At 43.1% G+C, this 22,483-nt stretch overlaps 1 protein-coding gene across 2 annotated transcripts in view; it reads right to left on the reverse strand.

Moving 5' to 3' along the window:
- ARHGAP42 (Rho GTPase activating protein 42) overlaps positions 1-22,483 on the reverse strand; it is a 196,435-nt gene that overhangs the window by 118,766 nt on the left and 55,186 nt on the right. For both annotated transcript variants that reach the window (XM_068145259.1, XM_068145268.1), the window contains exon 3: positions 1,469-1,530. In XM_068145259.1, coding sequence (XP_068001360.1) covers positions 1,469-1,530 — 62 coding nt within the window. The remainder of the gene's footprint in view (positions 1-1,468; positions 1,531-22,483) is intronic.

The following is a 22,483-nucleotide window of genomic DNA, read 5'->3' on the forward strand; positions in this document are numbered from 1 at the left end:
CTCCTCAAGCTTCAATCCATTCCTTCTCATCCTATCACTACAGGCCCTTGTAAAAGGTCCCTATCCTGCCTTCTTGTAGGCCCCTTTCAGGTACTGGAAGGTTGCTACAAGATCTCCTTGGAGCCTTCTTTTCTCCAGGCTGAACAGCCCCAACTCTCACAGCCTGTTCCCAAAAGGGAGACGCTCCATCCCTGTGACTATATTGGTAACCCCCCTCTGGACTTGCTCCTACAATTTAAACATTATGAAAGACTAACCAGTTTAAAAAATTATTCACCTATTCATTGTTCTTCCTTTTTCTAATAGCTAGCTCACAATAATCTTTAACCTGAACTGGAAAACTATTACATTGAGTCATTAAGTGATTAACTAGCGTTCTGGTAAACATCTTTTAAGTTGGTAAGTAGAGATCAGTCACCTCACTCTTCCATCTACTCAGAAAAAAAACCCACAAAAATGTGCATGAAGCAAAACTTCTGTACTTTTATAGGTTTAGTGTTTTGGTGATATTTATTATGTGACTACACCCTATAAATGTTCTTTTATTTTCACAGTATCACCAAGGTTGGAAGAGACCTCAAAGGATCATTGAGTCCAACCTGTCACCACAGACCTCATGACTAGACCATGGCACCAAGTGCCACGTCCAATCTCCTCTTGAACACCTCCAGAGATGTTGACTCCACCACCTCCTTGGGCAGCACATTCCAATGATGAATTACTCTCTCAATGAAGAACTTTCTCCTCACCTCGAGCCTAAACTTCCCCTGGCATACCTTGAGACTCTGTCCCCACTTTAAACTATTGATGTAAACAGAAATAGCAAGGAAATAGTTCTATGGTTATCTGCTCCTAGGAATAGGGGAATTTTATGTAAGCTTCTTCCTGGATGAATAAAGTTTGCTCCCACCTGAGTCAGAAAATCCTTTTCCCCACATCCCTAGGTATTCATAAGAGGAAGGAAAACCAGGGCAGACATAGTTATTGGATGGATTTGTTAAACTTTCACAATACTTAAAAATTATTCTACTGAGGTTAATCCTTAACTCTCTTCTTTACACATCACCAACTTCAAGGAAGTAAAACAAAAAAGTAGTTTCATTGCTTATGTGGAATTTTTTTTAAGTTACTGTACAAGAATATACTGACAACTTCTTCAACACAGCTACACATGACTAAATATTGAAGGTCTCCTCCAACCTGGTCTGGTCTATTCTATTCTATTCTATTCTATTCTGTTCTATTCTATTCTAAGTGAAAGCATACTGTAGATTCATCAGTATGGAAAAAGGAATAAGACTGCTGTAACAAAGGACAAACATGACAAGTTTGAGCTATAATATATTCTGTAAGAGCTTCTCAGGGGTGGTGAATCTCATTTCTTTTCTTACCACTCATTTATCATATTCTTGGATTACAACCATACAAAACGGGGCCCAATGCAACATATTATTGCCAGCAGACTTACCAGTCGTCTCCTCTCCTCTTCAACAGCAATCAGAAGTCGAGCAAACTCTTTCAGTGACTGGGCTGAAAACAAAAGAAAAAAGAAAATCCTGGTCAAAATTACATTTTAAGACCAGATGAGTCCATTATTGACAGATTGAAGGAGTTGGGGCTGTTCAGTCTGGAGAAGAGAAGGCTCCGAGGTGACCTAATTGTGGCCCTCCAGTATCTGAAGAGGGCCTACAAGAAGGCTGGGGAAGATCTTCTCAGGACATCAGGTAGCGATAGGACTAGGGGGAATGGAATGAAGCTGGAGGTGGGGAGATTCAGGCTGGACATGAGGAGGAAGTTCTTCACCATGAGAGTGGGGAAGCCCTGGAACGGGTTGTCCAGGGAGGTGGTTGGGGTGCCGACCCTGGAGGTGTTTAAGACCAGGCTGGCTGAGGCTCTGGCCAGCCTGATCTAGTGTGGGGTGTCCCTGCCCATGGCAGGGGGGTTGGAACTAGATGATCCTTGTGATCCCTTCCAACCCTGACTGATACTATGATTATCTGGATTGAAGCTGTAGGGAAAAGATACTGTTCTTGCAGAGTACTTCATTGAAATATGTAGTCATTAAATGTTGCACAGAGTGAAGCTAAGCAGGTTATAAAGAGCAGGTAAAAAACAAAGGGAAAATAAAACAAAGGGAAACAAAGGGAAAAAAATGAATGTCAGGTGTCATGTGTATTTACAAAATATTTTTGCTAACAGAATATGGAACTGATTTTCCTGGAAAGAACAAAGAATTCTACAATCAGTCACAAAATTTGCTTTCACACAGTAGCAGCAGAAAGACACTGCAATGGAGCATGCAGAGTTTCTCATATTGAAGTGCAGCAACACATATTTGCAAGAGCTAAAAAAAATATTCAGGTGAAAATTTAAAAGTCAACATTTCAGAAAAAACATGTTACTTATGCCAACTGTTTGCATGCAGCTGCTCTTCGCCTTCATGTTTTACAAGGACAAGAAGAGATGATTGATTGATAAGCTTTGCGTTCTGCTACAAGTGTGAGAGAGTCTTCACTGAAAACTGCCTTCAAATGTAAGTGGTTAATTCTATTCTATTCTATTCTATTCTATTCTATTCTATTCTATTCTATTCTATTCTATTCTATTCTATTCTATTCCATTCTATTCCATTCTATTCCATTCTACTCCATTCTACTCCATTCTACTCCATTCTATTGGATATAAGGGATGTCAGTGGAAACATAATAAAAGTGTTAACTTATAAAAGAGGGTAAGAAAGGGGGAAGCACACCAAAGTCTTAAGGCCTCATTCTCATGCAAGCAAGAGGTGCAAATCTCTTTCTAAAAGAATGTATCTTCCCATTTATATTACTTTCTCAAGGGCATATGGGACATTCAGAACTCAGCATCACAGTTCCACAGGCAAAAATGCCAAAGAGAAATCATGTGAAATGAAGAGAGCCAAGCAGCTCTTTTTCGTTTTCAACTAATGCATCTAGCAGTATCTGCTGCCAATGACAGGATGCTATATTTCATTGTGCAAAGCTCGGATCTCAGAATGAAGATTCATAAATCCCACAGCTTCTCACAATAAACTTGAGGCAACCTAAATCATCTTCTGAAGTGGTAAAAAAGCAGGAAACAAAACTTGTAGAATATCCCAAAAGAACAGGCTTAAAAAATCTTCATAGTTAACCAATACACACTGCGGAGGGTATGCTAACAGAACTGTTGTCCTCTTAGGTATTTGTCCATCTTCTTAAGCAATTTTCCAAAATATGTTGGTCTTCAGTAGAGTAGCTTTATCCCCTCTCAACTCCTCTGAAAGATGTGAAGCAACAAGCACATTTTCTGGAGGATCTCCTATGTTCCAGTACATTCTAAGAGGGAACCAGCATCTAGCTTGTCTTAACAGCCTTGTCATCATTCATGAATTGCTATTCAGTTTCTGTACCATACCCAAATCTCATATTTACCCTTTAGCCCCTCTGCACCTTACAGAGGTCATCCTTGCATTCTTCTTGCTCTCTTTTTAGTTTTAGAACTGGAGAAGATTCGTTTGTTCCAATTTCTTCTATAAGATCTTCCATTGAACCACCAGAACAAGAGGACACAGTCTCAAGCTGCGCCGGGGGAAGTTTAGGCTGGATGTTAGGAAGAAATTCTTCACAGAAAGAGAGATTGGCCATTGGAATGTGCTGCCCAGGGAGGTGGTAGAGTCACCATCACTGGAGGTGTTTAGGAAGAGACTGGATGGGGTGCTTGGTGCCATGGTTTAGTTGATAAGATAGTGTTGGATGATAGGTTGGACTCGATGATCTGGCTCAGTTGGTAGCGCATAAGACCCTTAATGGGAAGGTTGTGAGTTCAAGCCTGCAGTGGGCAGTAGTGTCCTACTTACTCTAGTCATGAGGTCTGCGGTGACAGGTTGGACTCGATGATCTTTGAAGTCTCTTCCAACCTTAGTGATACCGAATACTGAATCTCAGAGCTTTCTTCCAACCTGGTTAATTCTATTCTATTCTATTCTATTCTATTCTATTCTATTCTATTCTATTCTATTCTATTCTATTCTATTCTATTCTATTCTATTCTATTCTATTCTATTCTATTCTATTCTATATTCTAATTCTATTCTATACCTGACCTGCAAGTCATTCTTTGCTGACAAATTCTCATTTCCCTGTTATTACTCATGCGTTCTTTGTTAGTACAAGCACACTAAGTAAGTTAAAAGTCCATCTAGTTGGGTCTTGAGGCCTTTTATTTAATATTTCTCTCTGAGAATACAAACACCAGAAAGTTCTGAACACTTTTTAAAAGAAATTCCAGGTCTCCTGCACAAATTTCTGAACTCCTTGAGTCAGTTAAGCTTATCAGCCAAGCCTTTCAGTTGACTTTCAGTTACTTACTAGCTCAGCCTTTAACAGAAGTGTATCAGTATCAAGAACACACTTTGCTGGTCAATTTAATTCAAGGTGATGTGTTACTGCAGTCTCCCATTAAAACTCCATTCCCCCTCCTTTCCTCACTTTTTTACTGTAGAGTCATTTACAATGGCAGAACTATTTCAATGAGAATTGTAGAGTCATATAGGTTGAAAAAGGCCTTCCAAGATCATCAAGTCCAACTGTTACCCCAGCACTGTTCTGTCACCACTAAACCATATCCTTAAGCACCACATCTGTACATCTTTTAAATACCTCTAGGGATAGTGACTCCACCACTTCCCTGGGCAGCCTGTTCCAGTGCTTTACAACTCTCTTTGTGAAGACATTTTTCTTAACATCCAACATAAAAGTCTTCTGGCACAACTTGTGGCCTCTTTCAAGAAGAAATTATCATTACAAGCACTATAACTTTGTCAGGTCAGTTGACTGAGAACCTATTGACATTTAAGTTTCCTTTCCACATTTCAAGGAAGAACCAGAGGGCTTTTTATTTTCAAAGTCAAAACTTTTGTTTATGATTTAAATAAAGCCAGGACAGAAATAAAACTTTAAAAAAGATATTCTGTAATTATGCAAAACAAGATATTCCTCAACATTTAACACTAATATAAAGGTAATAATGTGTCACATGTTCAGTGCCTCAGCTAAAGACTGAAAAGTTGTCTTCATCTTTTCCTCCCCATTGCCTAACCTTTTGGGGGATTATAAAGCTCAAAGGTTCACTAAGAACACAGAACCTACACCCTTCAGCAGCACTAAGACAAACCATTTCCCCGATCCTAGAGACACCTTCATTCACCTTTTTATCAACACTGAGTATGCCTGATGTAGCAGTATCATTGATCACAGCCCAACACCCACAGGCATCCTTTTTGCACCATGCCCATGAAGCCATGAAACATCCTTTCCCAGCTCAGGAGGTGCACGGGGAGGACAAGTGTTACTGTGTATAATGAAGAATGCACACCCAGTACACAGACCGAGCTCACAACACAGACACCTGTGGTGACCCCACTGATTCTTCTGTCCTTACAATGGCATTGCATGATATAAGAAAAGGCTTTACTACTGCCAGCTCTCCTATACCAGTGAGTATTGCAGTACTTCTGAATCTTTAATGTTACTACACCTTCATGCCACACAAGCACAAGCACCACTCAGTCTGCCTTCATTAAAATGCTTGATCTGTCACCAGAGAACTTCATCTGTGCTGGAAGCTGCAGTGGCTTCAAGGCAAGACAGCCCCTGCTCCTCTTTTCCCAGTGTACACTTCCTTCCTCTTTCCTTCTTTTCCCATATTTCAACAATAATAACCTGAGGTGCTTTTGCATAGTTAAAATTCAGAAGATTTAAAAATCAGAACCATTTGTGTCAGATAAGGCCCACTGCTGTCTGTCAGGAAGCCCAAGAATTACCTCATGGCCTCTTCTTAGTAACACTGCAACGTTTTCATTTCTTTTTCTGTCCTTTTTAATCAGAACAGATACAGTGGAAGTAAAGTGAGCTTCATAAATAGAAAAGGGGGTGGGGGGAAGAGGAGTCAAATATTTTATGCCCTGATAAGAAAGAGATCTGAAAACACACCAGTTATATCAAGTGCAACATGTAATCCAACTTGCACTAAATAGGAAGGTAGTTTGAATTATTGTTTTCAAAAGCATTATTCTTACTCAAGGGCCACTAAGCAAACTGAAGCTCTGCCTTGATACTTTATTCCAAGTAATTAGGAGATACTTGCTTACAAAATCCAAATAGTTGTAGGGTCTGCTTTCTATTTAAGGGCTATTCAAAGAACTTGTAAGATGGTGTCAGGATGGAAATGATGCCTGTGAAAAGCAACGCCCAACAAGTAAAAACAATTGTATATGTACCCGCCTGTACACTTGTGGTCTCGTTAATCACAGTTGAAACAGATTGCCAGCTGCTTTCTCTGGAATTTTCCAAACCCAGCAGTAACTGGATGCAAAATTTCCCTTGGTCAGGAGAAATAGTTCCCATTACTTTATTAAACAAACAAGCCAAACAAACAACCGACCCCAAAACCCCAGAACAAACAAAAAAACCCCACCAACCAACACCAAAATCCGAGTAACTATTTATTTTTAAATGAAAAATCCTTTCATTAGTTTGCTTCATAAGGAAGCTGTAGCACATCAGACCCTTAATGGGAAGGTCGTGAGTTCAAGCCTGCAGTGGGCAGTAGTGTCCTCCCTACTCTAGTCATGAGGTCTGTGGTGACAGGTTGGACTCGATGATCTTTGAGGTCTTTTCCAACCTTAGGAATACTGAATACTGAAGCAAACTAACAGTACCAACAGCTTAAACTGTAGTGGTGCAGATCAATGTCTTTATCTCCAAAGGATGCCTGTGTACCGTTTGGTTAGTCATTCCAGCCATATGGTGCAGCTTCCCCCAGCATTAACTTTTAGCCAGACTAGCTCAGTTAGAAGCAAATGAAGCTGCATTTACAAGCAAAACCTACACTCTACAATGGAAAGCAATGAATATGTCCAAAATATACAGTATTTACCACAAGGATCATCTAGTTCCAACCCCCCTGCCATGGGCAGGGACACCCCACACTAGATCAGGCTGGCCAGAGCCTCATCCAGCCTGCTCTTAAACACCTTCAGGGACGGGGCCCCAACCACCTCCCTGGACAACCCATTCCAGGGCTTCACCACTCTCATGGTGAAGAACTTCCTCCTCACGGATCAGACTGAATCTCCCCACTTCCAGCTTCATTCCATTATTTGCTTTTACAACGTCTGGCTGGGTAAGATGTGAAAATGTGCAAGCCTGCTAGTGATTTCCTGGTATCTTCCTGATCTGACTGGGGAAGTGCCAGGACTGTGTTGTACACTGCTCCCAAAACACTTTGGCGGGAAGGTCAGTCAAGTACATTGTCTCTCTAGAACTGGTCTTACCCAGCACGGTCATGCTATATCAGGCTCTGAATTCATGCTTGAGCACGAATGTCAGCTAAAGCCTCCAAGGGAGTCCTTCCTAGTAAGTAATACATTACTGAATCAGAATTCAAGGCAGACCTCAGGCCCACAAGGAAATCTCCTAAGGATTAACACTTGTTTACAACACTTCAGTGAAAAAGCAGAATAAATGGAAGATCCATGAGTGCTGGGAGAAGAGACTTGCTTCTCCAGTTCTAAAAATGCACCTAAATGCATTATTAAATAGTTACTCGTTTGTAGATGTGTTCCTAGTTATTCCATTTGAATGACTAGCATATTTTGCAGACACACATGCTACCTCAAGCTGTTTTACAAAACACCACTACACCACAGTATCAAATAAAATGTGTTAACAATTCTTTGTCTTCCTTTTTCTTCTTGACTGAATAAAGCCTATAAAACATTAAAAGTGCAAAATTATCCCCAGCTTTAAACGGCACTGAGTTTAGCCCAAAGGAAACAAGCTGCACAATCAACACCTTGGTTTGAAAACAAGTTTCACCAAAAAGAAATGCTGGGTACCACCATAATCCAATACAAAAAATCAAGACTAGCAGTGTAAGAGAAGTGCAATGTATTCCTACACAGAACAACATTCATCTGTTTTGAAGAGACTTTCACGAAAGGACTATTTGGACAGGCATTTAAATCTCCCCATTCATTGTTCATTTTCAGTTCTTGTTGATTCCCACTCTTTCTCTGCCACTTCGACCCAAGGTCCAGTTCTTTCACTTACCAAGTGGCAACATTTTTTCATAGTATCATAGTATCAGTCAGGGTTGGAAGGGACCACAAGCATCATTTAGTTCCAACCCCCCTGCCATGGGCAGGGACACCCCACACTACATCAGGCTGGACAGAGCCTCGTCCAGCCTGGGATTAAACACCTCCAGGGACAGGACCTCAACCACCTCCCTGGACAACCCATTCCAGGGCTTCACCACTCTCATGGTGAAGAACTTCCTCCTCACATCCAGCCTGAATCTCCCCACCTCCAGCTTCATTCCATTCCCCCTAGTCCTATCACTACCTGAGATCCTGAGAAGTCCCGCCCAAGCCTTCCTGTAGGTCCCCTTCAGAAGGCCACAATTAGGTCACCTCAGAGCCTTCTCTTCTGCAGACTGAACAGCCCCAACTCCTTCAGTCTGTCCTCATAGGAGAGGTGCTCCAGCCCTCTGATCATCCTTGTGGCCCTTCTCTGGACACCTTCCAGCACCTCCACATGCCTCTTGTAATAGGGGCTCCAGAACTGGACACAGTACTCCAGGTGGGGTCTCACCAGGGCTGAGTAGAGGGGGAGGATCACCTCCCTCGACCTGCTAGCCACACTTCTCCTGATGCAGCCCAGGATCTGATTGGCTTTGCGGGCTGCAAGTGCACACTGAGAGCTCATGTTGAGCTTTTTGTCCACCAGCACCCCCAAGTCTCTCTCCTCAGGGCTGTTTTCCAGCCAGTCACTGCCCAGCCTGGATTTGTGCCTGGGATTGCCTCGACCCAGATGCAGGACCCTGCACTTGCTCTTATTGAACTTCATGAGGTTGACTTGTGCCCACCTCTCCAGCCTGTCAAGGTCCCTCTGGATGGCCTCCCTTCCCTCCAGCGTGTCTGCTGCACCACACAGCTTGGTGTCATCAGCAAACTTGCTGAGGGTGCACTCAATGCCACTGTCCACGTCACCCACAAAGATGTCGAACAAGACAGGTCCCAGGACTGATCCCTGAGAAACTTTTTGAGGAACTTTAGTTTGGAAGACTGAGCTCAGCACCATAACACTTACTGGGAAAGCAGAAAAGAAGAGAAAAGAAAGGGAGAGGAGCAAAGGATCTGAAACCATTCTTTATCTTACTGATTTCTTTCTCTTCTGGGTTTCATTCCTAAACTATTACAGGAAACAGAGGAACTGCTTTCTTTTGTTTAGGTTTAAGGTAATATTACTTAGGTATTTATGTAAATTCCAGTTTGTAAGTTAAGAGTATGTCAGATGGGCTTTAATGTAAAACGGAGTATTGGTGTCAAAAGACAACTGATATTAGAAGATTCCATTGCAGAAAAAGTCAGAATAGCAAGATAATTATTTGTTTCTCCACAGGGTTTCAATCTCATTTAAATTTGTAAAATTAATATTAGATGAGCTGCCTTATTCTCCATTTGGCTTCTCTTACTTCCCAAAATTTGGTGCCAGATTTTATGGATCCATAGCAAAGACTTCATTCATTCCTTTAGTCTGTGTTTACGCTTACCACACTTCTGGTAGTAAGACACAGGCTGAAGCAAAAATTCAAGTGTAAAGGTTTTCAAATTACATGGAAATAGCCCAACAGACACTCTCAAATTGACAGCAGATTCTGCCAGCAGACAGGGGTTTAAATTCACAACTGAAGTAACCACAAATTTCCTTGAAGACTTCCACCATGGGAAGCTATACAATGGCAGAGGCAACTCTGTCTGGTCTGTACCATTCTTGTGATAAAACCATACTTGGAGCAGACAAACTGAAGCAATTTTGGACTCAAGAAGTGAACATTCTTACACTATTTGCTCTATTACTTGGAAAGTAAACTCCCCAAGGGTGTAATACGAAACTTCTTTATTCATTAGTGCCATGACCTTTTGTATTTAGAAGCCATTTCTACCTAATCCAGACATAGCACTTTCAGCTGAGGAACTGAAATTTATTTTCAAGAATCCCATCCAATTTCAAAGATGTTTATCCTGACTTAACACGGGCATGACACCAAGAAAATTAAGCAGCAACTACTGATGTAAGAGTTAGATCCTCCCAGGGAGCGCAGTTTACTGTGTACACTGCACTGGTTTGGCCACACCTCGAGTACTGTGTCCAGTTCTGGGCCCCTCAGTTTAGGGAGGAGGTTGACTTGCTGGAGCGTGTCCAGAGAAGGGCAACAAAGTTGGTAAGGGGCTTGGAACACAAGCCCTATGAGGAGAGGATGAGGGAGCTGGGGCTGCTTAGCCTGGAGAAGAGGAGACTCAGGGGTGACCTTATTGCTCTCTACAACTACCTGAAGAAGGTTCTAGACAGGCAGAGGTTGGTCTCTTCTCCCAGGCAGCCAGCACCAGAACAAGAGGACACAGTCTCAGGCTGCGCCAGGGGAGGTTCAGGCTGGAGGTCAGGAGGAAGTTTTACACAGAGAGAGTGATTGCCCATTGGAATGGGCTGCCTCGGGAGGTGGTGGAATCACCATCACTGGAGGTTTCATAGTTTCATAGTTTCATTCAGGGTTGGAAGGGACCACAAGGATCATCTAGTTCCAACCCCCCTGCCATGGGCAGGGACACCCCACACTAGATCAGGCTGGACAGAGCCTCATCCAGCCTGCTCTTAAACACCCCCAGGGACGGGGCCTCGACCACCTCCCTGGACAACCCATTCCAGGGTTTCACCACTCTCATGGTGAAGAACCTCCTCCTCACATCCAGCCTGAATCTCCCCACCTCCAGCTTCATTCCATTCCCCCTAGTCCTATCACTACCTGATATCCTGAGAAGTCCTTCCCCAGCCTTCCTGTAGGCCCCCTTCAGATACTGGAAGGCGACAATTAGGTCACCTGGGAGCCTTCTCTTCTGCAGACTGTACAGCCCCAACTCCTTCAGTCTGTCCTCATAGGAGAGGTGCTCCAGCCCTCTGATCATCCTCGTGGCCCTTCTCTGGACACGTTCCAGCACCTCCACATCCCTCTTGTAATAGGGGCTCCAGAACTGGACACAGTACTCCAGGTGGGGTCTCCCCAGGGCTGAGTAGAGGGGCAGGATCACCTCCCTCGACCTGCTAGCCACACTTCTCCTGATGCAGCCCAGGATCTGATTGGCTTTGCGGGCTGCAAGTGCACACTGAGAGCTCATGTTGAGCTTTTTGTCCACCAGCACCCCCAAGTCTCTCTCCTCAGGGCTATCCTCCAGCCAGTCACTGCCTAGCCTGTATTTGTGCCTGGGATTGCCTCGACCCAGATGCAGGACCCTGCACTTGCTCTTATTGAACTTCATGAGGTTGGCCTGTGCCCACCTCTCCAGCCTGTCAAGGTCCCTCTGGATGGCCTCCCTTCCCTCCAGCGTGTCTGCTGCACCACACAGCTTGGTGTCATCAGCAAACTTGCTGAGGGTGCACTCAATGCCACTGTCCATGTCCCCCACAAAGATGTTGAATAAGATAGGTCCCAGGACTGATCCCTGAGGGACTCCACTTGTCACTGGCCTCCACTGGGACATGGAGCCATTGACAGCCACTCTTTGGGTGCGGCCATCAAGCCAGTTCCTTATCCATCTAGTGGTCCACCAATCAAACCCATGTGTCACCAGTTTGGAGACCAGGATGTGGTGCGGGACAGTGTCGAAGGCTTTGCTCAGGTCCAGGTAAACGACATCAGTTGCTCGCCCCTCATCTATTAATTTTGTCACCTGCTCATAGAAGGCCACCAGGTTGGTCAGGCAGGATTTGCCCTTGGCAAAGCCATGCTGACTGTTCCCAATCACCTCTTCACTATTCTTTTGAGCGAGTAGTGACTCCAGGTGTTCAGAAGGAGTCTTGACAGGGTGCTTGGTGCCATGGTTTAGTTGATTAGGTGGTGTTGGATGATAGGTTGGACTCGATGATCTTGAAGGTCTCTTCTAACCTGGCTTATTCTATTCTATTTTATTCTATTCCATTCCATTCCATTCCATTCCATTCCATTCCATTCCATTCCATTCCATTCTAATTTTGTTTCCTGTGACAATTCCTACCTTGAACTGTGGAGAAAAGTAATTTACCAATTTTTTTTTTTTTCCCCCCCAGTTCTTGAAAATTAATCCAGATTTGCCAAACAAAGTCATTATTAACACAGGAAGGAAAAGCATGATAAGAGACAAAGAAATACAGAGAGGAAAAATGCCTGGTTTAACATATCTGGAAATAAAGTGCACAAATGTCAAAGCAGAAAATGACAAAACTTTTATGCTCAAATTTATGCTTCAAGGACTACTTATTATTCTCCAAATATAATCACATCTTACACTATATACTGACAAGCAGGAAACTTCATCAGAGTACTCAAAATACATAGAATAAACCAGCTTGGAAGAGACCTTCAAGATCATCGCGTCCAACCCATCAACCAATCCAACCCACACAAACAACTAAACCATGTGTGACCCACTACACCATGGCACCAAGCACCCCATCAAGACTCCTCCTGAACACCTCCAATGATGGCAACTCCACCACCCCCCAGGCAGCCCATTCCAATGGGCAATCACTCTCTCTCTATAGAACTTCTTCCTAACATCCAGCCTAAACCTCCCCTGGTGCAGCCTGAGACTGTGCCCTCTTGTTCTGGTACTGGCTGCCTGGGAGAAGAGACCAACCTCTGCCTGTCTACAACCTCCCTTCAGGTAGTTGTAGAGAGTAATAAGGTCACCCCTGAGTCTCCTCTCCTCCAGGCTAAGCAACCCCAGCTCCCTCAGTCTCTCCTCATAAGGCTTGTGTTCCAAACCCCTCACAGAAACAGCTACTGAAATCCATGTACTTAAAAGTAAACATGTAAAACCCAAGGCTCTACTTATCTGAGTTAAAGCACTGTAAACTCAACGTAAATGGAGGGGTACATTTTCCTCTGCATCACTATTTGGAGCACATTTGTTCTTTTCAGTGTTAGAATCATAGAACTGCTTATGTTGGAAATGACCTTTAACATCAAGTTCAACTATTAACCTAGCCCTGCTAAATCTAACATTAAACCATGTCACTAAGCACCAGAAGACAGAGAGATGGTAATAAGTGCTCCAAATTCCCCATGAAGTCACAAACAGCAATGAAACTATTTAAGATTCAGTAACAATTGTCCAGTTTGATGCCCCTATCTGGTTTTTTAGGGAGTGTTCCCCATGACCAGATCTTTAAAATCCATTAAGGTTGGAAAAGATCTCTATGACCACCAAGCCAAATAACACCAGGCCCACTGAATGATGTCCTGAAGTGCCATGTATACAAGGGTTTTTTACACCTCAAGGGATGGTGACTCCATCACTTCTCTGGGCAGCCTATTCCAATGCTTGACTACTTTCAATAAAGTTTTTTTCCCTAATATCCTTAGCCATTCCATTGCTAGCCATATACCAGGCACAACCATTTGCCTTGACCAGTCCTCTGGGTTCCATCACTCTATAAGTGAGTAACAACCCAGCAGAAGAGGCCAGCTAGCTCCTCATTAACAAAGGAACCTCCTATCTGAGCACAATACACTCAAAAGTGCAGATGAATAGGAGAAACACAAAAGGCAACAAATCAAGATTTAAGCTTAATAAAAGCCCAAAGCTTTGCAAGATGTGCTTGGGAGTAGAGTGTAATACATACAGACCATATTTAGGCAACAGGAATTTTAACTCTACAGTATTTTCATCTTGCAACACCTAACGAGCAAATATAGTAAGGTATTTTATGACTTTTATTTTCCTAAACATATGTAAAGCATAAAATGTAAGGGTGCCAGTGGAAGTTCCGATCCTTTTCCCCATCATAGGGTTTTTTGGTAACAAAGCTCTGTCAGCATAAGCACCTGAACCCGGTTATGAACAGCATCGTGCTGAAGAACTCTTTGCTATAAACAGTAACAAATATTTAGACAAATACAAGACTTGCAGAAAAGTTAAAACAATGCTTTGAGAGAGGACATCGACACTTTACACCCCAATCATTCTTAACAGTAATATTCCCCAGGGATCAGGGCTGGGCCCCATCCTGTTCAATATCTTTAATGATGTTCTGGACGAGGGGATTGAGTCCATCATCAGTAAATTTGCAGATAACACCAAGTTGGGGACGGATGTGGATCTGTTAAAGGGTAGAATAGAATAGAATAGAATAGAACAGAACAGACCAGACCAGGTTGGAAGAGACCTTCAAGATCATCGCATCCAACCTATCATCCAACACCGCCTAATCAACTAAACCATGGAACCAAGCACCCTATCAAGTCTCCTCCTGAACACCTCCAGTGATGGCGATTCCACCACCTCCCCGGGCAGCACATTCCAATGGGCAATCACTCTTTCTGTGTAAAACTTCCTCCTGACCTCCAGCCTGAACCTCCCCTGGCACAGCTTGAGACTGTGTCCTCTTGTTCTGGTGCTGGCTGCCTGGGAGAAGAGACCAACCTCTGCCTGTCTACAACCCCCCTTCAGGTAGTTGTAGAGAGCAATAAGGTCACCCCTGAGTCTCCTCTTCTCCAGGCTAAGCAGCCCCAGCTCCCTCAGCCTCTCCTCATAGGGCTTGTGTTGCAAGCCCTCTCCAATTTTGTTGCCCTTGCCCTTTGTTGCCCTACTCTGCAGAGGGACCTTGACAGGCTAGACAGATGGGCAGGGTCCAACAGCATGAGACTGAACACATCTAAGTGCCAGGTTCTGCACATTGGCCACAACAACCCCATGCAGGGCTACAGGCTGGGGTCAGAGTGGCTGGAGGGCAGCCAGGCAGAAAGGGACCTGGGGGTACTGGTGGACAGCAGCTGAACATGATCCATGTTTCTATAAAAATGAAGATGACTTACAAGGAAGTCAGGTTATCTGGAATTTCCATACCCACTGTCAGCACTTGCCAAACACAACACACAGAGACAGAAACTCAAGACATGTGATGCTACACAATTTAACTAAATCCAACTACTTGACTTAGTATCAGTGAATCGCCATGCCCTACTCATGCAGATCCTCACAATTCTAGATGTATCAAAAAAGGGCAAAACATTTATCCTAGAGCTGTGAAAGATTTTTAAAGCTTCTAATGGCTGTCTACCCCACGCTATGTTAGTAGAAACAAACCCAAAACAAACCCACCCCAAACAATTATCCACATACCACTGCCATGCTTTTAATCTTTTGTTACAAACCCAGCTGCAATTTATCTATCCTTGTGTCAGTGCTCTGCTCTGATTATGAAAGCAGCAAATATTTTGAGAATGTATCATCCAGTTTGGAAAGTGTGTACCTTCTGCACCATGAACTATCAAACACAAGAATTTTTCAACACCATACTAGCAGAGCTGTGGCAGAAGGAGACCATTCTAGTCTATAGCACCTTTCCCATAATGTGGTATCCTGAAATGATGTCAGAAACTTAAAATCATCTAAGTGATGTCTTCCATTTTGTTTGAAGCAAGGGGTTGAATGGCTCTCCCAGTCAGTTATTTCCTCCTCTCCACCATCTACAAACCCTTCTACAAATTAGTAAGTATTTTTTGTTGCCTCTCCCCTTTCTTCTCTACTTTTTGGGACAAGTCACAACTAATAGAATAGGAATAGAATAGAATAAACCAGGTTGGAAGAGACCTTCAAGATCATCACATCCAACCTATCACCCAACACCACCCAATCAACTAACCCATGTAACCAACCACCCTGTCAAGTCTCCTCCTGAACACCTCCAGTGACGGCGACTCCACCACCTCCCCGGGCAGTCCATTCCAATGGGCAATCACTCTCTCTGTGTAAAACTTCCTCCTGACCTCCAGCCTGAACTTCCCCTGGCGCAGCCTGAGACTGTGTCCTCTTGTTCTGGTGCTGGCTGCCTGGGAGAAGAGACCAACCTCTGCCTGTTTACAACCCCCCTTCAGGTAGTTGTAGAGAGCAATAAGGTCACCCCTGAGTCTCCTCCTCTCCAGGCTAAGCAGCCCCAGCTTCCTCAGTCTCTCCTCATAGGGCTTGTGTTCCAAGCCCCTCACTAACTTTGTTGCCCTTGATAATATTCTGTTTTCATCATGTTCTCACAGAAGAGGCAATGATTTAGACAAATGGTCATTATGAAATACTGCTTCCCAATGACACTACAAAATGGAGTTTACAATTATTGGATCTGACAAAGAGAAATCAGCCTGTTTCCAGACAATGAAGCCACATGCACACCAGTCCTGAGGCTGAGCTACATAGCTTCACAGTTCAGGAAGGTGTAGGGAAAATATTCTGTACCTTCTTTTGCCCAACAGGTAGGAAGTGATCTTGAAGTGCTTCTGAAGACCTACATCGAAACCCTATCAGCTTGAACTGGCACCCATTAAACAGTAAACAGTATCACTAAGGTTGGAAGAGACCTCAAAGATCGAGTCCAACCTGTCACCACAAACCTCATGACTAGACTGTAGCACCAAGTGCCACATCCAATCCCCTCCTGAACACCTTCCGGGATGGTGACTTCACCACCTCCCTGGGCAGCACATTCCAATGATGAATGACTCTCTCTGTGAACAACTTTCTCCTCACCTCGAGCCTAAATTTCCCTTGGTGCAGCTTGAGACTGTGTCCCCTTGTTCTGGTGCTGGTTTCCTGGGAGAAGAGACCAACCCCTTCCTGGCTAACTAACTAACAGCCTAAGTTCCTACACTGTAGAAGTCTGTTTAATCCAATTAATTGTTACTTTAACTAAATTATCCATTAACTTTGACTTGAACAGAGCAGACTTTTCCAGATCTGACTCATATCCACAGCCTGTCAGAGGAAGAACAGCTTTAAAAACCATGGAACATGCAGGAATAGGTAAAATCAGTGGTGGATTCTGGTTAAGTCACAGATTCTTTCTGTCCTCCCCTGCTTTCCTTTGCCTCCTGTCACCCTCAATCACACTAGAAGGAATCAGGATGTAAACTGGCCATGAATACAAACCTTTCATTCTAAGAAAAGTATTGCTACTTCATGCTCAAGTGTTTTGAACAGGTAAATAACACCACAATGTGGGAAGGAGCTACTGGGCAACACACAACATCAGGTAGTGATAGGACTAGGGGGAATGGAATGAAGCTGGAGGTGGGGAGATTCAGGCTGGATGTGAGGAGGAAGTTCTTCCCCATGAGAGTGGTGAAGCCCTGGAATGGGTTGTCCAGGGAGGTGGTTGGGGTGCCGACCCTGAAGGTGTTTAAGAGCAGGCTGGATGAGGCTCTGTCCAGCCTGATCTAGCAGGGGGGTTGGAACTAGATGATCCTTGTGGTCTCTTCCAACCCTGACTGATACTATGATACAACATATTAAGCTGCAAAAGTAATATTCAATCCTAACATTCCATAAACAAAGGAGTCAGAAGTAATCTTGACTACATTTCAGGCTTGCCAATCCTTGATTCTTCAGAGGCACATTCACTATTTTAAATAAAAGGAAAAAAAAAAAACCTGGTCTCTCAATCTTTCCAGCTGTACAAACCTTATTTGTGTGTGGCTCTTTGCGGGTGCTGAAACACAGGAAGTCAAAGGAAAAACAGTGTGTCCGGAATGCAGCTGAAAATCATTAATTTTGTTTTTCTGATTTGCAAACTGCAGTGTGTGTCTTGGGGAAGCATTTGCATTTGGCAAAATTTCACCCAATACTGCAACAAATGGTAGGTTTGCTCTGTCAAATTCAGACCTACAAAGGAATCAAGGGACTCTCCATGATGAAAACAATATACTAAGGATTTTGAATTCAGACAGTACAAAACCTTTATTTTATTTGCTCAGACCTGAAGAATGGAATAGAATGGAATGGAATAGAATGGAATGGAGTGGAATAGACTGGAATGGAATAGAATGGAATGGAATAGAATGGAATGGAATAGAATGGAATGGAATAGAATGGAATGGAATGGAATGGAATAGAATAGACCAGACTAGGTTGGAAGAGACCTTCAAGATCATCGCGTCCAACCCTTCAACCAATCCAACCCCACCTAAACAACTAACCCATGGCACCAAGCATCCAGTACCAGAACAAGAGAACACAGTCTCAAACTGCACCAGGGGAGGTTTAGGCTGGCGGTTAGGAGGAAGTTTTACACAGAGAGAGTGATTGCCCATTGGAATGGGCTGCCCAAAGAGGTGGGGGAGTCACCGTCACTGGAGGTGTTCAGGAGGAGACTTGATGGGGTGCTTGGTGCCATGGGTTAGCTGTTTAGGTGATGTTGGATGATAGGTTGGATACGATGATCTTGAAGGTCTCTTCCAACCTGGTCTGGTCCATTCCATTCCATTCCATTCCATTCCATTCCATTCCATTCCATTCCATTCCATTCCATTCCATTCCATTATATTCCATTCCATTCCATTCCATAAAGATCTCAAAGGTGAGCTGACTAAACCACTACCTGTTTTTGAAAACAAGTCACTATTGCTCAAACAAGTATACTAACTTGGCAACTCTAAACTGTTTTGCCATTTTCACTAGACATGTATTATATGCACTAATATTACACACCACCATCATTGGAGGTGTTCAGGAGGAGACTTGGTAGGGTGCTTGGTAGCCTGGTTTAGTTGATTAGGTGGTGTTGGATGATAGGTTGGATGTGATGATCTCGAAGGTCTCTTCCAACCTGGTTTATTCTATTCTGTTCTAATACTGCAAAACAATTCTCTAGTCCTCAGACTGTCTTCTCACACTCATACTTCCACTGGGATGCTCAGCTCCAGAAATAACAAAGCTAAACAATGAAGGATGGAAGTAGAGGTATTTTGAAGGTGTGGAATGTGGACAGTAATGTAGAAGGCATATACAACAGTCCAGAAGATCAAACTACTAATGAGGGACAAAATAGATACTTCATCTTAATCCCAAGTGGCATGGGCCTGTCTACTCAGCAGTTTGGATCCAATATTGACGCATGTAATGCACCAAAGCTATTGCTGTCCACTGCCTGCCTCAGCATCATTCTGTAAAATGCATGAACTCTAAGGCAAGTGGCAATCTGAGACAGCACAGTTTGTAGTTGTCCTGGTTCAGCTGGGAGGGACCAGCTGAGACAGCCTGTTGCATCTGCTGATAAGAAGTCAATGCCATACAGGGTGATGAGGCTTGAAGTTCAGTTCCAGGGGGCTTTCCTCTTGTGTGCGGTTTGGGGTGCTGGTCTCCTGCTTTGCTGGCTGCTAGCTTGGTTGATGCCCTTTTCCATTTACTGGCTTATTTGCTGATGGTCTTTCACTGGCTTGGCTTCTTTTGCTCCTTTGTAAGCTATGGTGCATTGTATTATTTTTATTAAACTCCCCTTATCTCAGCACACAGAGCTTTTGGGTTGGGTTTTTTGGTTGGGTTTTTTGGTTGGTTGGTTGGTTTTGGTTTGGTTCTGTTTTGTTTTTCTTTGTTTGTTTGTTTGTTTCGTTTTAAATTGCTCCCGACTGTGGGAGTGAGACTTGCTAAGAGTAGGCTGTCTTAAACCAGGACAGTAGTCCAAGGTAATTAAATGAACCAGTAGACTCCCTTAGCACACCAGGATATGAACTGCAGTGACTCAGGAGAGCTCTTGCTTCACATTCAGCAACTCCTGCCACATAGGAAGGGGTAGGACAGACAGGAAGGGCAATAACTGCATCAGCCACTCCAATATAACCTTTTTTTTTTTTCATTTGAATACACATCTTAAGGCAACAGGGAATGGAGCAAGCAAATTTTAACAACCTTCTGAGGAGTATCTTGGAGGGGGAGAAAAAAAAAAGGCCTGTGTTGTTGATTTTATTTTACCTTTTCCTCCCGCACAACTAAAGGCCTACTGCAACACCATTGTATTTCCTGCTCTGTCAGCCTCATTTGACCTTCCCCAGCAAGGACCAGAGCTCTGGGCTGGCCCAACAGAATGCAACCTTCTCTTTCTGTTTGAGATGCTGTTTTGAAGGCTCTATGGCATCCTAGCATAAAATCACTCATTTCCTGGAGTCAAGAAACAATAGCATTCCAGAAACAGGTGGCATTTGTTTAAATATGCAAGAAGGATTAAAAAAAAATATAATGGTAGGAACAGATTTAACAGATTTTAAACAAACACTGTAGGCATTTCACACCCTGATTGCGCTGAGTTCCTTCCATAATTTGTTACTGTTTAACTTTTGTAGATAAAAATAGTTCAATAGGAATACCACAGAACTCCATCCTGGGATTCAAATCTTGCTAGTAGTTTACTTAAAGTTGCTTTGAAGGTCACCTAAAAAGTTAAATCTTGAAATTACTTCTTGTAACTGGAGGGAGAAGAGCTGGCAAATCTAGGCAGGTAATTACCATGGAAAAATAGCAGACAATCTTTCTATGCAAATCCGCTCTGTCACAAAAAGACTTCTATGTTAATTCAGGACTCAACCCTTCCCCACCCATCTGAAAGAAATGCTTTTTGTAAATACACTTGCCTCTAGTATGTTCCACAAGGTCAACGAACTCAAGCACTACAAAAGTTATTGGGATGATGTCTATGCTAAAAAACAACAACCCCAAAACAAACCAAAAAATCCACCCCCAGATGTCTACCCTCAAGGTGCTTCAGATAAGGCAGTAGTAGAGCTGAGGAGCTGGAACTAATTTTAGACTTATTTGGTGTTTGGTAATCCCATTCTGAAACCTGATTACAAACGCGTATTCAGTGCAGAGTAGGTAGAGAGTAGCAACCCTAAAAAGAGCTTCAACATCAAAGCTAACCTCAAGTGATTAAGGAGATGACCTGTAAGATATCCAAGTGATTCAGACTGTAGGTGGTTCAATGGCATTTAATAAATAATTCAAAACCAACCAGGCAAATTCAAGAAGCCACTGCATACCACAAACAGCAGAAATACAGGGTCTTGACTTTGTGATTAGCTTGACAGCTACTTTCTGAGGGTCTCAATTAGCCTCTGAGTAGCTGCAAGAGTCTCCTAACTTGGAGACTGCAATGTCCACAAATTCATTGGTCACGATTTGCCTACACATGCAGTGAGAAAGCATAAAATTCCTACAGATTGTCTCTTGGATTAGTCGTTGTTTCCATTTTAATAAAGCATTACATGTGCAGTTTGTAACACTGAAAAATGTAACTTGGAACCTCTTTATGCCAATTAGCCTTTTACAGCATTTTAAGAGATGGGTGGTAAACTATGTTTCACACACACACACCCCTAATTGTGTAGTTTCATGCAAAAACTTCCCAAGACAGATCTCTGTTTGTCCTCTGGTAGGCTCTCCAAGAGGACAGAGTAGCTGGTCTCAAAAGCACTGTCCATGTGGATGCCCCAATACAAGGGAAAAAAAAAGACTGAGCTTCTGGTATCATAGTATCAGTCAGGGTTGGAAGGGAACACAAGGATCATCTAGTTCCAACACCCCTGCCATGGGCAGGGACACCCCACACTACATCAGCCTGGCCAGAGCCTCGTCCAGCCTGGGCTTAAACACCTCCAAGGATGGGGCCTCGACCACCTCCCTGGACAACCCATTCCAGGGTTTCACCACTCTCATTGTTCATTGCTCTCCTTGCTCATCTCAACCAACAGACCCTTAAGAGCACAACAGTGAGCTCCAACCAACAACAACTATTAAAGGGTTGGTTTTGTGTTTGTTTGGGGTTTTTATCCCCCTTTTGTTGTTGGTTGGTTGGTTCATTTTGTTTGGTCAGCTCTGTTTTCTTGTTCTTTTTTTATAAAGTTGTTTTTCCATAGTACATTTTAGTTGATTTTTTGAAGTTCAGCTTGAAACTACTTGTTGGATGCAACAGAATTGCCTGGTATGAGTTACCAACTCTGTGGATGGTTAGTTGTTAGAAATTTTAATATTCCCACAAACAGCTTGAGGTGTAAGTCAGCAAAGATCTCAAAAGCCACAACTGCTAGCAGCAAGATGAGAAGTCAGTTCCCACAAGGAAAGATACCACATTTAAGAACTTCTGATCTATTCCTTGTAGCTCTATTAATATTTCCATAGATCACCACAATCCTCTTACATTCCTAAATCAAGGATTTGATGTTACCTGACACATCAGTCTTAATAGAATTCTCTTTAGGAAAAACAAAAACGAAGCACCCTTAAAAAGCATTCAAAAGCAACAGTGACAAAACCAAAACACACCTGGCTTGCAATGCTACACTATAAAATCACAGAATCACCAAGGTTGGAAGAGACCTCAAAGATCATCAAGTCCAACCTGTCACCACAGACCTCATGACTAAAATGCCACTACATAAAAAAGCATTTTTGTCTTGGCTGCATTTAATTCTGAAGAGCGTGATCTTAAACTCCTAATATTAAATCCTATTGACCTATAAACAGCCCTAACACAAACCAGACAAGAACTTTTTAAAGAAGCAAGACAGAATCCCACTGCGTTAAATAATGATGTTTATTGTTTTCATTTTGTACCAGCCACAA

This window comes from Melanerpes formicivorus, unplaced genomic scaffold (assembly GCF_026170545.1).
Source record: "Melanerpes formicivorus ecotype bairdi unplaced genomic scaffold, bMelFor1.0.p_v2 SCAF_1, whole genome shotgun sequence".
Classification (NCBI taxonomy): Eukaryota; Metazoa; Chordata; class Aves; order Piciformes; family Picidae; genus Melanerpes; species Melanerpes formicivorus.